Source organism: Bufo gargarizans, chromosome 6 (assembly GCF_014858855.1).
Source record: "Bufo gargarizans isolate SCDJY-AF-19 chromosome 6, ASM1485885v1, whole genome shotgun sequence".
Classification (NCBI taxonomy): Eukaryota; Metazoa; Chordata; class Amphibia; order Anura; family Bufonidae; genus Bufo; species Bufo gargarizans.
In genome coordinates this window covers 190,543,737-190,561,448 of record NC_058085.1, presented here as the reverse complement: position 1 = coordinate 190,561,448, position 17,712 = coordinate 190,543,737, and the positions used below count along the sequence as shown (strand labels likewise).

The following is a 17,712-nucleotide window of genomic DNA, read 5'->3' as shown; positions in this document are numbered from 1 at the left end:
CATCCTCTGAGTTTTTCTGTTGGACTTAGAAGTATAGAATCCATATGGAATTGGAGCTGTACAGAGGTGTGCAGTATGGCCCCATGGAGTGATATGCTTACTGAATTAGGGCCTCATGCAAGGAAAGCGTAACACAGTTGTGTACAGTTGATCAATATTGCAATTAATTGAACATTTTATCTTAATTGCGATTAATGAACTATTATTGTGTTTTTTTACCCTCATAGTTCACTGTCAACAGTTGGAACAGTGGGAGGAGGTGGCTGCAGTTCAGGCAGTGGGAGGAAGTGGCTGCATTTGGAGCAGTGGGGGAAGGTGGCTACAGTTGGAAAGGTCGGAGGAGGTGGCTGCAGTTCGGGCAGTGGGAGGAAGTGGCTGCATTTGGAGCAGTGGGGGGAGGCAGCTGCAGTTTGGGCAGTGGGGGGAGGCAGCTGCAGTTTGGGCAGTGGGGGGAGGCAGCGGCAGTTTGGGCAGTGGGGGGAGGTGGCTGCATTTGGGGCAGTGGGAGGAGGCATCTGTGGTTAGGGCTGTGAGGGGAGGTGGCTGCAGTTGGGGCAGTGGGAGGAGGTGTCTGTAGTTGGGGCAGTGGGAGGAGGCACCTGCGGTTAGGGCAGTGGGGGGAGGTGGCTGCATTTGGGGCCGTTGGAGGAGGCACCTGCAGTTAGGGCAGTGGGGGTGGTGCCTGAATTTGGGGCAGTGGGAGGAGGGAACTGTGGTTAGGGCAGCGAGGGGAGGTGGCTGCAGTTGGGGCAGTGGGAGGAGGCACCTGCAGTTAGGGCAGTGAGGGGAGGTGGCTGCAGTTGGGGCAGAGTGGGGAGGTGACTGAAGTTGGGCAGTGGGTGGAAGTCGCTGCAGTTGGGGCAGTGGGTGGAGATGGCTGCATTTGGAACAGTGGGAGGAGGTGGCTACAGTTGGAACGATTGGAGGAGATGGCTGCAGTTCGGACAGTGGGAGGAAGTTGCTGCATTTGGAGCAGTGGGGTGAGGCGGCTGCAGTTGGAACAGTGGGAGGAGGTGGCTGCAGTTGGAACAGTGGGAGGAGGTGGCTGCATTTGGAAGCAGTGGGGGGAGGTGGCTGCATTTGGAGCAGTGGGGGGAGGTGGCTGCATTTGGAGCAGTGGGGGGAGGTGGCTGCATTTGGGGCAGTGGGAGTAGGCACCTGCGGTTAGGGCAGTGGGGGGAAGTGGCTGCATTTGGGGCAGTGGAAGGAAGCACCTGCGGTTAGGGCTGTGAGGGGAGGTGGCTGCAGTTGGGGCAGTGGGAGGAGGTGTCTGTAGTTGGGGCAGTGGGAGGAGGCACCTGCGGTTAGGGCAGTGGGAGGAGGTAGCTGCATTTGGGGCAGTGGGAGGAGGCACCTGAGGTTAGGGCAGTGGGAGGAGGTGGCTGAATTTGGGGCAGTGGGAGGAGGGAACTGCGGTTAGGGCAGTGGGAGGAGGTGGCTGCATTTGGGGCAGTGGGAGGAGGCACCTGAGGTTAGGGCAGTGGGAGGAGGTGGCTGAATTTGGGGCAGTGGGAGGAGGGAACTGCGGTTAGGGCAGTGAGGGGAGGTGGCTGCAGTTGGGGCAGTGGGAGCTACTGGCTGTAGTTGGGGCAGTGGGAGGAGGCACCTGATAGGGCAGTGAGGGGAGGTGGCTGCAGTTGGGGCAGTGAGGGGAGGTGGCTGCAGTTGGGGCAGTGAGGGGAGGTGGCTGCAGTTGGGGCAGTGTGGGGAGGTGGCTGAAGTTGGAGCAGTGGGTGGAAGGGGCTGCAGTTGGGGCAACGGGAGGAGATGGCTGCATTTGAGGCATTGGGCGGAGGTGGCTGTAGTCGGGGCATTGGGCGGAGGTGGCTGTAGTCGGGGCATTGGGCGGAGGTGGCTGTAGTCGGGGCATTGGGCGGAGGTGGCCGTAGTCGGGGCATTGGGCGGAGGTGGCCGTAGTCGGGGCATTGGGCGGAGGTGGCTGTAGTCGGGGCATTGGGCGGAGGTGGCTGTAGTCGGGGCATTGGGCGGAGGTGGCTGTAGTCGGGGCATTGGGCGGAGGTGGCCGTAGTCGGGGCATTGGGCGGAGGTGGCCGTAGTCGGGGCATTGGGCTGAGGTGGCCGTAGTCGGGGCATTGGGCGGAGGTGGCCGCAGTCGGGGCATTGGGCGGAGGTGGCCGCAGTCGGGGCATTGGGCGGAGGTGCCCGCAGTTGAATTGAGTGGAGGAGCCCGACACAAACATCTAAAGAGCAGAGGAGGGGGGGGACTCACAGTAGAGCACTGAATTGCTGAACTGTTATCCAGTTTATATTAGTAAAACTGCATACATGGCTATTTGCAGCACATTAGGTAACACAAGTATATATGGCCAACCCCTTTAAAGGAGTTGCCTACTTTTATATTGTTGATGGTCTATTCTCATGATATGTCATCAATATCTCATCAATGGGGGTGCCGGGATTTAAGAACCGCACTTCTCGAGATTTGTGGAGGTCTTAGTGGTCAGAGTGGCCAGACCATTTATTGATATTTATGACATGTCCACCAGATGTATTATAACAAATCAATGCAGTTGCTTGTGTAAGACTGCTACTAGATATACTACGTCTACTGCTTTACAATGATGTGCATACATTTTACCAACATAAGTCTCTTATATAATAATGTTCTCTCACACTACTGTTTGGATAAATATTTACTACTACTTTATTTTAACTTTTAAATGAATTGTGTGGATACTGACATTTAGATTTCTTTCAGTTAGTTCATGATTTACACATTTATAGTGCATGTGCACTGATATTTTTTTCCCCTACAAGAGGTCCAGCCTAAGATTCAAAGGGATTGTCCATGCTACAGATATTGATAACCTGTCCTTGGGAACAGATTGGAGGTGGTCTGACACCTAGCACCCCCACTGATCAGCTGTTTTGGGAAATTGTGGCATCAAAAACAATACACACACAGCGAAAGCAAAAGACTCTATCAGCTGCGCAGTTTCAGATGCCGGAATACTGCAGCTCAGCTACCGTTCACATGACCCTATTCTGAGGATAGGTCATCAAAATCTAAATATTGTAAAACCAATTTAAAGGGTTTCTCTCACCAGAATTAACCCTCTTAAACTGTCCTTGATTGACAGGCCAGCGTTCGTCTCCTCCTTCCGGCCCTGTGTGCTGGGTAAACGGCACGGCGCAGGCACGAGACTTACCCAGCACACAGGTCTGGCAGCAGAAGACTAACGCTGGCCCTGTCAGGACGGCAGGGCGTGGAATGAGGTGGGAGAACGGAGCCTCTAGGAGCAGGAGCAAGCCCCCCCCTCCTCTCCTAGAGGCTGATTTACATATTACTGCACAATTCTTATTTTTATAAGGGGACATCAGTAAACATAACAATAGCACATCGCTAATGTCAGCCAGTTTAAGAGGGTTAATTCTGGTGACAGAAACCCTTTAAAAGAGTTGCCCCATTAAGAAAGCTTGTTCCCTTATCTCCAGCTGTCAAAACCCCATACATCATGATAACTAGGGTCCATGATCCCTGTTTGATTGGAGCAGCAGCCATGCATGTGTGTCTGACACTCCATTCAACTCTATAGGACTGCTGCTTATAGCTGAGTATACGTGCCTGGCTAGCTCCAGCAGCCCCATAGAGCTAAATGAATCATCAGTATGCATATGTGACCGCTGCTCAATTCAAATGTGGGAGCATGGGCTCGTACCCGTGATCAGAGGGGACCTCCTTGTTCACGTATACCCTATTCCATGGATAGGGTATAAGTTGTCTTACCAGGACAAACCCTTTAAGTAAATAACCGAAGTATCAATAAATGCATGCCATATGGAAATATCTGTGCCTGTAAGGAAATTACCACAATAATGGAAATATATTTCCGATGAGGTCACAGACCTTCTTTGTTAGACAAAACCAATGGAGACTACATGCTATACAGTAAAATAATTTGAAACAATATTATTCTTTTTATTTTTTATTAGTGTGCTTCTTAGTATATTTTTGCAACCAATATTGGACATTTCGGACTGGCTTTTACTTCAGTGGGACTAGGCCTGCATTAACTAGCTCTTTCCACTGCACAATGGTCGTAGCTGTGTAATTCCCATGCTGACTTCCAGCGTTGGAGCTACTCTAAAACAGGTGATCGTCGGGTGTACTGGGTTTCAGACTCTCGCCTAACAGATATTGATGGCCTGTCCTCAAGATAAGTCATTGGTAGTAAATGAGTGGACAAGGAGTGGTTAAAACACTAATTACATTTTGAAAGTAAAAAACTAAAGCTAAGCTGCCTATCATTTGGACTGCTCTCCCTTTGTAACTTGAAAATGACTTTAAATGTTGCCAATAAAGTTAAGTGAAGTAATTGTTTTCTTCCCTGAAAGCCATCGTCATCATGTTTTACACGATCAGGATGTTGATCGCCGAACCTGCGTTCCGATGAATCATCTCTGGCCTGACCAAGCTCCATACACTGTGTGCAACAGCTCTCTTTCTGAGTATGGTGTTTTGGGTAAGTCCAACCAGAAATGTATCTTAATTAAAATGTATACTGATGTATACATTTGTTCAGAAATGTTTTGTATTCTAAAAACAACGCTCAAGACATTTTGACAGACCTCCAGCACTCAAGCTGTTGGGACACTACAACTCCCAGCATGCATACTTGCTCTGCTCCTCTAAGAACTCTCATAGAAATGACTAGAGCATGCTGGGAACTGTAGTTTCACAGCAGCTGGAGTGCCAAAAGTTGCTGATCCCTTATCTAGGCCATTCTGACCTAGCTGTTAGTCAGTGTTGGGTGCAGTGGTTACATGAGGGCACACAAACACAGTAAACAGGCTCCAGACAGACCACCAGTAGAGATAATGGTTTGATCTGCCGATAAGCACAAGCAAGCACCACAGTTCTGTTGTCCACCATCCAGCCACAGATGGCAGCTTCGTTGCACACACTTGCCTCAGCCCAGACAATTTCCGGGCATTTAGCAGAAGGAAATTTAGAGTCATGGTCCCCATGATATATCTTGCCATTGACAGCCAACCACCTTCACCTTTGCTTACAGTGGTGTCCTGAACGAGAAACCTGAACTGTTATGTACTGGAATTGTACAGTCTTTAGCGGCAAATCCAGGTTCTGTTTGGGATTCCACGAATGTCGGGTGGAGGCCTTGTGGTGAGTGCGTCAATCCTGCCTTTGCTTTGGATAGAGCGACGAGTTACCCCCATCTGCTGTTGTGATGATCTGAGGAGCTATCGCATATGACAGTCTCCCCGAGTAGTGGTACAAGGGACACTAACATTTTAGCAGTATATATGCAGGACATCCTGTGGCCACATGGTTCGCCTCTCATGGCAGTGCTTCCAACTGACATTTTTCAGCAGGATAATGCTTACCCACCCAGTAAGCATTTCCCAGGAATGTCTGCGCCAAATTGTAACACTTCCCTGGCCTGCGTGATGGACAGATTTATCGCCAATCAAGCACTTGTGGGACCAGCAAGGACCCCAGTTTCGTCAGGACCAGCAGTCTGCAGGATCTAAAGGCCCACCTGCAACATCTGTAGGCAAAAGTGCTGAAGGATACAATATGGAATCTGTATGCCTCCAAGGCCAGCCATATCTAATCTTGTATCCTGGCTAGAGGTGACCCAACAGGAGTCTTCTTTCAGTTGTACAGTCTTCCCAATAAACTTTTTGTTTTTGCTCTAATATAGTAATCTATTACATACCATATATCAGGGATGCTCAACTACTTTTTGTAAAGGTCCACATAATTGGGTCTACTGTGAAGTAGAGGTCCAGATTAAACACCAATAGGTGTGGGTACTGCACACAGATAGGGGGCCAATAAATTAATAATCCCATGTACCTCACATTTCTAGCATGCCACCAGGAGGGACGCTTACCATTCACTGACTGTGGGGACACTCTGCTGTTATTGATACTGCTATATTACAGAGGACTCTGACCACTCACTAACTGTGGGGGCACTCTGATGTTACTGGTTCTCCCATAGTACAGAGAGACTCTGACCACTTACTGACTGTGGGGGCACTCTGCCGTTATTGATGCTGCTATATTACTGAGGACTCTGACCACTTAATTACTGTGGGGGCACTCTGCTGTTATTGGTTATCCTATATTACAAATGGACTCTGAGCACCTACTGACTATGGGGGGCACCCTGCTGTTATTGATGCTGCTATAGTACAGAGTGACTCTGAGCACTCACTGACTATGGGGGCACTCTGGCTAATTTTATGGGGGGTTTAGTGCCTGTGTGGAAGGGGTATGTGCATGACACAGCTCAGACAGGCTGATACAGGTCATACACACAGGGAGAGTGTCCACAGTCCTCAGCTCTGCCCACAGATAACATAGTGAAGACGATTGCTGCCAGCACATGTCCAAATGTATTGCAAATTAGGGAAGCCTCCTACTCCTCCTCCCAGTGCTGCAAAGCCATCCTCTCCCCTGCAGACACTGACCTATACTCCTCCCCAGTGCTGGACCTCAATCCTCTAACCTGCAGCTCTGACCTGGTGCAGACACTGACCTCTCCTCCTCCCCAGTGCTGGACCTCAATCCTCTAACCTGCAGCTCTGACCTGGTGCAGACACTGACCTCTCCTCCTCCCCCCAGTTCTGGACAGCCATCCTCTCCCCTGCAGCCCTGACCTGTTGCAGACACTGACCTATCCTTCTCTTCCCCCCCCCCCCCCCTATTAAAAACACTTAAAAAAAAAAAAAATTTCTTTACTTTATTTCTGATGTTCACTTTTGGTGGTCTGATCCCCTCTGCAATGCATTACAATACATCTGTATTGTAATGCATTGCCTGTTCGTGTACTACAGTGAGTAGTATACAAACAGGTTGCCTAGGAGACCCAGCCTGAGGTTGGATCTCCTCTGCATCCGTAGAAGGCAGGTCCCGATGCTGTGCAAGGCATTGGGCAGTCTCTGCACGGCATCGGGCTGCTTTCTGACACATCGAGACACTCGATGGGCTCACTCACCCGACACAAACCCCTTCTATTTTGCGGTTAGCGCAGACCGCGGCATAGAAGGGGTTAATCCGCCGGCATCGGCTTTTACAGCGTAGTAGGGGTTAAGGATGATGCACAGTCTTTAGCTTTTTAGGATCTCCGTCTCTCCAGTCGGTAGATTAATTTTTTAGAGCCTTTGGGTTTTATTTATGATGACCCGGATCTCTCAGGCCGGGACCAAGTTACGTGGTTTACGGCATGGAGAGCGCTCCGCAGAAATCTATTGCTTGGAATTTAGGAGATGGGCTACCGATACGGAGTGGAATGATGATGCTCTCCGTAGCCAGTTCTGTCAGGGTCTATCTGAGAGGCTGCAGGACGCGTTGGCCTTTCATGAAAAACCTGAGTCATTGGAAACCGCTATGTCCCTTGATGTACGTCTGGATAGACACCTGAGGGGGAGATCTAAGGGTTCTCGCCCTCAGAACGTACTGTCAAATAAGGTGGCGCTTATCTTTGACACTTATGGTAAAGAGACACTTGTGGTTATGCCTTGTGAGGAGCCTATGCAGTTGGGGGGAGCTACTCCTGGGACTTCTGGTAAGAGCTCTGGTCACATGAAGGGAGTCTGTTTTTGTTGTGGAAAAAAGGGACATTTCGTTAATATTTGTCCATACATTTAGCAGCGTCAAGGTGTAAACAAAAACAAAACGCTTAATCCCCAAATTACTATTGGTGGTGTGGTTGGGGAGCATGAAAATGTACTTTTGTCATTTACTGGTAGTACCCGATTTCTCCTGTCAGCCGAGGTGGCGTTAGAGTCCAAAACTGTGGAAATCGAGGTATTTATCGACAGTGGGGCTGGGGTTAACTTGATTGATGGACAGTTTGTTCGTATTCATGGGGTGACTACTAGTGCACTAGAGAAAAGCATTTCTGTCTTTGCAATTGATTCTGCACCTCGTACCCAAAAATGCCTGTCCCAGGTGGTAAATGGGAGTGGGTGATTTCCATCAGGAATCTGTCTTGTGTTATGTGTTGGAGGGTCTGCCTGCTCCGATGGTTTTGGGCTTACCATGGTTAAGCAAACATAACTCTACCATCGACTGGCAAGCGAGACAGATTTTTGCATGGACAACTGTCTTAATGCGTCTTTCTCTGTGGTCACCACTAAAACTGTACCCTCGTTCATTTCCGAATTTTCGGATGTTTTTCTTGAGTGGTAACCAGGAGTTACCCCCCGCATCGGGAGTATGATTGTCCCGTCAATCTTATTCCTGGCGCTAAACTGCCCAATTCTCGGTTGTATAATCTTTCGGAGCCCGAAAGAAAGCATATGCGAGAGTATATCACGAGAGCTTGGCAGATAGTCATATCAGACCATCCAAAGATGGACTTCCGTGAGGTCAACCGTATTACCGTCTGTGATCCTTACCACCTTCCTTTGATTACGGATTTGTTTTATCAAATTGTCGGTGCCAAAGTGTTCTCTAAATTGGATCTGAAGGGGCATATCATTTGGTAAGGATCAAAGAGGGGGACGAATGGAAGACTGCCTTTAATACCCCTGAGGGTCATTTTGAGAATCTGGTCATGCCTTTTGGGTTAACCAATGCTCCAGCGGTTTTTCAACACTTTGTCAATGACATCTTTCATCATCTGGTGGGGATATTTGTTGTACAGGTCCTTCTAAAAAAAATTAGCATATTGTGATAAAGTTCATTATTTTCTGTAATGTACTGATAAACATTAGACTTTCATATATTTTAGATTCATTACACACCAACTGAAGTAGTTCAAGCCCTTTATTGTTTTAATATTGATGATTTTGGCATACAGCTCATGAAAACCCAAATTTCCTATCTAAAAAAATTAGCATATTTCATCCGACCAATAAAAGAAAAGTGTTTTTAATACAAAAAAAGTCAACCTTCCAATAATTATGTTCAGTTATGCACTCAATACTTGGTCGGGAATCCTTTTGCAGAAATGACTGCTTCAATGCGGCGTGGCATGGAGGCAATCAGCCTGTGGCACTGCTGAGGTGTTATGGAGGCCCAGGATGCTTCGATAGCGGCCTTAAGCTCATCCAGAGTGTTGGGTCTTGCATCTCTCAACTTTCTCTTCCCAATATCCCACAGATTCTCTATGGGGTTCAGGTCAGGAGAGTTGGCAGGCCAATTGAGCACAATAATACCATGGTCAGTAAACCATTTACCAGTGGTTTTGGCACTGTGAGCAGGTGCCAGGTCGTGCTGAAAAATGAAATCTTCATCTCCATAAAGCTTTTCAGCAGATGGAAGCATGAAGTGCTCCAAAATCTCCTGATAGCTAGCTTCATTGACCCTGCCCTTGATAAAACACAGTGGACCAACACCAGCAGCTGACATGGCACCCCAGACCATCACTGACTGTGGGTACTTGACACTGGACTTCAGGCATTTTGGCATTTCCCTCTCCCCAGTCTTCCTCCAGACTCTGGCACCTTGATTTCCGAATGACATGCAAAATTTGCTTTCATCCGAAAAAAGTACTTTGGACCACAGAGCAACAGTCCAGTGCTGCTTCTCTGTAGCCCAGGTCAGGCACTTCTGCCGCTGTTTCTGGTTCAAAAGTTGCTTGACCTGGGGAATGCGGCACCTGTAGCCCATTTCCTGCACACGCCTGTACACGGTGGCTCTGGATGTTTCTACTCCAGACTCAGTCCACTGCTTCCGCAGGTCCCCCAAGATCTGGAATCGGTCCTTCTCCACAATCTTCCTCAGGGTCCGGTCACCTCTTCTCGTTGTGCAGCGTTTTCTGCCACACTTTTTCCTTCCCACAGACTTCCCACTGAGGTGCCTTGATACAGCACTCTGGGAACAGCCTATTCGTTCAGAAATTTCTTTCTGTGTCTTGCCCTCTTGCTTGAGGGTGTCAATGATGGCCTTCTGGACAGCAGTCAGGTTGGCAGTCTTACCCATGATTGCTGTTTTGAGTAATGAACCAGGCTGTGAGTTTTTAAAAGCCTCAGGAATCTTTTGAAGGTGTTTTAGAGTTAATTAGTTGATTCAGATGATTAGGTTAATAGCTTGTTTAGAGAACCTTTTCATGATATGCTAATTTTTTTAGATAGGAATTTTGGGTTTCATGAGCTGTATGCCAAAATCATCAATATTAAAACAATAAAAGGCTTGAACTACTTCAGTTGGTGTGTAATGAATCTAAAATATATGAAAGTCTAATGTTTATCAGTACATTACAGAAAATAATGAACTTTATCACAATATGCTAATTTTTTTAGAAGGACCTGTATATCTGGATGACATACTAATTTATTCTCCAGACATGGAGACTCATGAGGATCATGTGAGACAGGTGTCACAGATCCTAAGAGAGAATACATTGTATGTGAAGATGGAAAAATATGGTTTTGCGGTTCAGGAAGTGCATTCCTGGGTTACCTGCTCTCATCCTCAGGTTTTTGTATGGATCCCGAGAAAGTCAGTGCGGTGTTGGACTGGGATTGACCAGAAAATCTGAAAGCGCTTATGCAGTTTTTGGGATTCACCAATTACTACCGTAAATTCATCTTCAACTATTAAACTGTGGTTAAACCGTTAACAGAGATGAATAGGAAGGGGGTCAATTTCTCTCTTCGGTTTGAGAAGGCATTATAAGCCTTTTCTGTCGTAAATGAATGTTTTGCTTCAGCCCCTGTTCTGGTGCAACCGGACGCATCTCAGCCATTCATTGTAGAGGTTGCCGCATCCGAGGTAGGGGTGGGAGCAGTTTTGTGCTTTTTTCTTTAACCACTTCAGCCCCGCTAGGTGAAACCCCCTTCATGACCAGGCCACTTTTTACACTTCGGCACTACACTCCTTTCACCGTTTATCGCTCGGTCATGCAACTTACCACCCAAATGAATTTTACCTCCTTTTCTTCTCACTAATAGAGCTTTCATTTGGTGGTATTTTATTGCTGCTGACATTTTTACTTTTTTTGTTATTAATCAAAATGTAACGATTTTTTTGCAAAAAAATGACATTTTTCACTTTCAGCTGTGAAATTTTGCAAAAAAAACGACATCCATATATAAATTTTTCGCTAAATTTATAGTTCTACATGTCTTTGATAAAAAAAAAATGTTTGGGCAAAAAAAAAAATGGTTTGGGTAAAAGTTATAGCATTTACAAACTATGGTACAAAAATGTGAATTTCCGCTTTTTGAAACGGCTCTGATTTTCTGAGCACCTGTCATGTTTCCTGAGGTTCTACAATGCCCAAACAGTAGAAAACCCCCACAAATGACCCCATTTCGGAAAGTAGACACCCTAAGGTATTCGCTGATGGGCATAGTGAGTTCATAGAACTTTTTATTTTTTGTCACAAGTTAGCGGAAAATGATGATGTTTTTTTCATATTTTTTTTTTTCTTACAAAGTCTCATATTCCACTAACTTGCGACAAAAAATAAAAAATTCTAGGAACTCACCATGCCCCTCACAGAATACCTTGGGGTGTCTTCTTTCCAAAATGGGGTCACTTGTGGCGTAGTTATACTGCCCTGGCAATTTAGGGGCCCAAATGTGTGAGAAGAACTTTGCAATCAAAATGTGTAAGAAATGACCGGTGAAATCCGAAAGGTGCACTTTGGAATATGCGCCCCTTTGCCCACCTTGGCAGCAAAAAAGTGTCACACATCTGGTATCGCCGTACTCAGGAGAAGTTGGGGAATGTGTTTTGGGGTGTCATTTTACATATACCCATGCTGGGTGAGAGAAATATCTTGGCAAAAGATAACTTTTCCCATTTTTTTATACAAAGTTGGCATTTGACCAAGATATTTTTCTCACCCAGCATGGGTATATGTAAAATGACACCCCAAAACACATTCCCCAACTTCTCCTGAGTACGGCGATACCAGATGTGTGACACTTTTTTGCTGCCAAGGTGGGCAAAGGGGCGCATATTCCAAAGTGCACCTTTCGGATTTCACCGGTCATTTCTTACACATTTTGATTGCAAAGTTCTTCTCACACATTTGGGCCCCTAAATTGCCAGGGCAGTATAACTACGCCACAAGTGACCCCATTTTGGAAAGAAGACACCCCAAGGTATTCTGTGAGGGGCATGGTGAGTTCCTAGAATTTTTTATTTTTTGTCGCAAGTTAGTGGAATATGAGACTTTGTAAGGAAAAAAGAAAAAAAAAGAAAAATCATCATTTTCCGCTAAATTGTGACAAAAAATAAAAAATTCTAGGAACTCGCCGTGCCCCCCACGGAATACCTTGGGGTGTCTTCTTTCCAAAATGGGGTCACTTGTGGCGTAGTTATACTGCCCTGGCAATTTAGGGGCCCAAATGTGTGAGAAGTACTTTGCAATCAAAATCTGTAAAAAATGACCGGTGAAATCCGAAAGGTGCACTTTGGAATATGTGCCCCTTTGCCCACCTTGGCATCAAAAAAGTGTGACACATCTGGTATCGCCGTACTCAGGAGAAGTTGGGGAATGTGTTTTGGGCTGTCATTTTACATATACCCATGCTGGGTGAGAGAAATATCTTGGCAAAAGACAACTTTTCCAATTTTTTTATACAAAGTTGGCATTTGACCAAGATATTTTTCTCACCCAGCATGGGTATATGTAAAATGACACCCCAAAACACATTGCCCAACTTCTCCTGAGTACGGCGATACCAGATGTGTCACACTTTTTTGCTGCCAAGGTGGGCAAAGGGGCACATATTCCAAAGTGCACCTTTCGGATTTTGCAGGGCATTTTTTACACATTTTGATTGCAAAGTACTTCTCACACATATGGGCCCCTAAATTGCCAGGGCAGTATAACTACGCCACAAGTGACCCCATTTTGGAAAGAAGACACCCCAAGGTATTCCGTGAGGGGCATGGCGAGTTCCTAGAATTTTTTATTTTTTGTCGCAAGTTAGTGGAATATGAGACTTTGTAAGGAAAAAAGAAAAAAAAAGAAAAATCATCATTTTCCGCTAAATTGTGACAAAAAATAAAAAATTCTAGGAACTCGCCGTGCCCCCCACGGAATACCTTGGGGTGTCTTCTTTCCAAAATGGGGTCACTTGTGGCGTAGTTATACTGCCCTGGCAATTTAGGGGCCCGAATGTGTAAGAAGTACCTTGAAATCAAAATGTGTAAAAAATGGCCTGCGAAATCCGAAAGGTGCCCCTTTGCCCACCTTGGCTGCAAAAAAGTGTCACACATCTGGTATCGCCGTACTCAGGAGAAGTTGGGCAATGTGTTTTGGGGTGTCATTTTACATATACCCATGCTGGGTGAGAGAAATATCTTGGCAAAAGACAACTTTTCCCATTTTTTTATACAAAGTTGGCATTTGACCAAGATATTTTTCTCACCCAGCATGGGTATATGTAAAATGACACCCCAAAACACATTCCCCAACTTCTCCTGAGTACGGCGATACCACATGTGTGACACTTTTTTGCAGCCTAGATGCGCAAAGGGCCCCAAATTCCTTTTAGGAGGGCATTTTTAGACATTTGGATCCCAGACTTCTTCTCACACTTTCGGGCCCCTAAAAAGCCAGGGCAGTATAAATACCCCACATGTGACCCCACTTTGGAAAGAAGACACCCCGAGGTATTCAATGAGGGGCATGGCGAGTTCCTAGAATTTTTATTTTTTTTGCATAAGTTAGCGGATATTGATTTTTTATTTTTTTTTTCTCACAAAGTCTCACTTTCCGCTAACTTAGGACAAAAATTTCAATCTTTCATGGACTCAATATGCCCCTCACGGAATACCTTGGGGTGTCTTCTTTCCGAAATGGGGTCACATGTGGGGTATTTATACTGCCCTGGCTTTTTAGGGGCCCTAAAGCGTGAGAAGAAGTCTGGAATATAAATGTCTAAAAAATTTTACGCATTTGGATTCCGTGAGGGGTATGGTGAGTTCATGTGAGATTTTATTTTTTGACACAAGTTAGTGGAATATGAGACTTTGTAAGAAAAAACAAAAACAAACAAAAAATGTCCGCTAACTTGTGCCAAAAAAAATGGCTGAATGGAGCCTTACCAGGGGGGGAGTGATCATTGACAGGGGGGTGATCAATGACAGGGGAGTGATCAATGACAGGGGGGTGATCACCCATATAGACTCCCTGATCACCCCCCTGTCATTGATCACCCCCCCTGTAAGGCTCCATTCAGACGTCCGCATGATTTTTACGGATCCATGGATACATGGATCGGATCCACAGAACGCATGCGGACGTCTGAATGGAGCCTTACAGGGGGGTTATCAATGACAGGGGGTGATCAGGGTAATCAGGGTGATCAGTCCTGTCACTGATCACCCCCCCTGTAAGGCTCCATTCAGACGTCCGCATGATTTTTTACGGATCCATGGATACATGGATCGGATCCACAGAACGCATGCGGACGTCTGAATGGAGCCTTACAGGGGGGTTATCAATGACAGGGGGTGATCAGGGTAATCAGGGTGATCACCCCCCTGTCACTGATCACCCCCCCTGTAAGGCTCCATTCAGACGTCCGCATGATTTTTTACGGATCCATGGATCGGATCCACAGAACGCATGCGGACGTCTGAATGGAGCCTTACAGGGGGGTTATCAATGACAGGGGGTGATCAGGGTAATCAGGGTGATCACCCCCCTGTCACTGATCACCCCCCCTGTAAGGCTCCATTCAGACATCCGCATGATTTTTTACGGATCCATGGATACATGGATCGGATCCACAGAACGCATGCGGACGTCTGAATGGAGCTTTACAGGGGGGTTATCAATGACAGGGGGTGATCAGGGTAATCAGGGTGATCACCCCCCTGTCACTGATCACCCCCCCTGTAAGGCTCCATTCAGACATCCGCATGATTTTTTACGGATCCATGGATACATGTATCGGATCCACAGAACGCATGCGGACGTCTGAATGGAGCCTTACAGGGGGGTTATCAATGACAGGGGGTGATCAGGGTAATCAGGGTGATCACCCCCCTGTCACTGATCACCCCCCCTGTAAGGCTCCATTCAGACATCCGCATGATTTTTTACGGATACATGGATACATGGATCGGATCCACAGAACGCATGCGGACGTCTGAATGGAGCCTTACAGGGGGGTTATCAATGACAGGGGGTGATCAGGGTAATCAGGGTGATCACCCCCCTGTCACTGATCACCCCCCCTGTAAGGCTCCATTCAGACGTCCGCATGATTTTTTACGGATCCATGGATCGGATCCACAGAACGCATGCGGACGTCTGAATGGAGCCTTACAGGGGGGTTATCAATGACAGGGGGTGATCAGGGTAATCAGGGTGATCACCCCCCTGTCACTGATCACCCCCCCTGTAAGGCTCCATTCAGACATCCGCATGATTTTTTACGGATCCATGGATACATGGATCGGATCCACAGAACGCATGCGGACGTCTGAATGGAGCCTTACAGGGGGGTTATCAATGACAGGGGGTGATCAGGGTGATCACCCCCCTGTCACTGATCACCCCCCCTGTAAGGCTCCATTCAGACATCCGCATGATTTTTTACGGATCCATGGATACATGGATCGGATCCACAGAACGCATGCGGACGTCTGAATGGAGCCTTACAGGGGGGTTATCAATGACAGGGGGTGATCAGGGTAATCAGGGTGATCACCCCCCTGTCACTGATCACCCCCCCTGTAAGGCTCCATTCAGACGTCCGCATGATTTTTACGGATCCATGGATACATGGATCGGATCCGTAAAAATCATGCGGACGTCTGAATGGAGCCTGACAGGGGGGTGATCAATGACAGGGGGTGATCAGGGAGTGTATATGGGTGATCACCCGCCTGTCATTGATCACCCCCCTGTAAGGCTCCATTCAGACGTCCGCATGATTTTTACGGATCCATGGATACATGGATCGGATCCGTAAAAATCATGCAGACGTCTGAACGGAGCCTGACAGGGGGGTGATCAATGACAGGGCGGTGATCAATGACAGGGGGGTGATCAGGGAGTTTATATGGGGTGATCAGGGGTTTATAAGGGGTTAATAAGTGACGGGGGGGGGGGGTGTAGTGTAGTGTGGTGTTTGGTGGGACTGTACTGACCTACCTGAGTCCTCTGGTGGTCGATCCTAACAAAAGGGACCACCAGAGGACCAGGTAGGAGGTATATTAGACGCTGTTATGAAAACAGCGTCTAATATACCTGTTAGGGGTTAAAAAATTCGGATCTCCAGCCTGCCAGCGAGCGATCGCTGCTGGCAGGCTGGAGATCCACTCGCTTACCTTCCGTTCCTGTGAGCGCGCGCGCCTGTGTGCGCGCGTTCACAGGAAATCCCGGCCCTCGCGAGATGACGCGTATATGCGTCGTCGTGCGCAGGGCTGCCACCTCCGGAACGCACATCTGCGTTAGGCGGTCCGGAGGTGGTTAAAAAACTCTTGACTGCTGAAAGAAATTATGACAAGGGTAATAGGGAATTGCTGGCCATTAAGTTGGCTTTTTAAGAATGGCGCCATTGGTTGGAAGTAGCAATTCATAGTATTACGGTAATTACTGATCACAAAAATTTGGCTAACCTTGAGTCTGCCAAACGACTGAATCTGACTGAATCCAAGGCAGGCCAGATGTTTGCTGTTTTTCACCAGGGAAACGGGGCAGTGATTCTAAAGATCCTAGTCCTATTTTGAAGGGGTAGACATATATCCTGATCTTGAGGATAAGGTGTTGGAGGCCCAAGAGGATGCACCGGACCCTTGTTCTCCAGGGAAATTGTTTGTTCCTTCAGACTTGCGTCACAAGGTATTTGAGGAACATCAATCACTGTAGTAGCCTGGCTGGACAACCTTGGAGTAGATCCACTGTCGATCTCATCTTGCACAGATTTTGGTGGCCGGGGCTGCCTAAGTGTGTTGAGGACTATGTGTTAGCCTGTTGTACCTGTGCTTGTGCTAAGGTGACACATACTCTGCCTTTTGGGTCTCTTCTTCCATTACCCATCCCTGTCCATGGACTTTATCACGGATTTACCAAATTCTTCGGGAGAAAAATGTGATCCTGGTGGTAGTTGATCGGTTTAGCAAAATGGTCCATTGTACAGCATTGCCTGCTCTACCTAATGCCAAAACTCTTGTACAGGTGTTTGTCGATAACATCCTAAAACTGCATGGCATTCCCTCTTATGTGGTGTCTGATCGGGAGACTCAGTTTGTTTACAGATTCTGGAAAACGTTCTGTACTCGACTGGGGGTACAGTTGTCCTTTTCTTCGGCTTTTCACCCTCAGCGAAACGGACAGACGGAGCGCACCAATCAGAATCTGGAGACTTACTTGAGATGTTTTGTTTCGAAGAACCAGGGGGAGTGGTCTTCATTCTTGTCGTTAGCCATTAATAACCGTAGACAGGAGTCCACTGATAAGTCGCCATTTTTTGGGGCATATGGTTTCCATCTGCAGTTTGGCACATTTTCTGGTTCTCAAACTTCCGGTATTTCTGAGGAGGAACGATTTTCCTCTTCTTTGTCTTCGATTTGGTGGAAAATTTAAAATAACTTGAAAAAGATGGGGAACAGGTATAAGCGTGTGGCTGGCAGGAGACGTATGATTGGTCTGGAACTGAGAGTGGGTGATTCTGTGTGGCTGTCCACAAGAAACATTAAGCTTAAGGTAGCTTCTTGGAAGTTGGGCCCAGGATTTATTGGTCCATATAAGATCACTGCTATTGTAGCCTTCGTAGCCATAACGTATTCATAAGTTGT

General features: G+C 47.1%; 1 protein-coding gene across 5 annotated transcripts in view; it reads left to right on the top strand.

The window, feature by feature from the left end:
- OGDHL (oxoglutarate dehydrogenase L) overlaps positions 1-17,712 on the top strand; it is a 235,419-nt gene that overhangs the window by 195,742 nt on the left and 21,965 nt on the right. For all 5 annotated transcript variants that reach the window (XM_044297687.1, XM_044297685.1, XM_044297689.1 and 2 more), the window contains exon 16: positions 4,357-4,484. In XM_044297687.1, the coding sequence (XP_044153622.1) occupies positions 4,357-4,484 (128 nt within the window). The remainder of the gene's footprint in view (positions 1-4,356; positions 4,485-17,712) is intronic.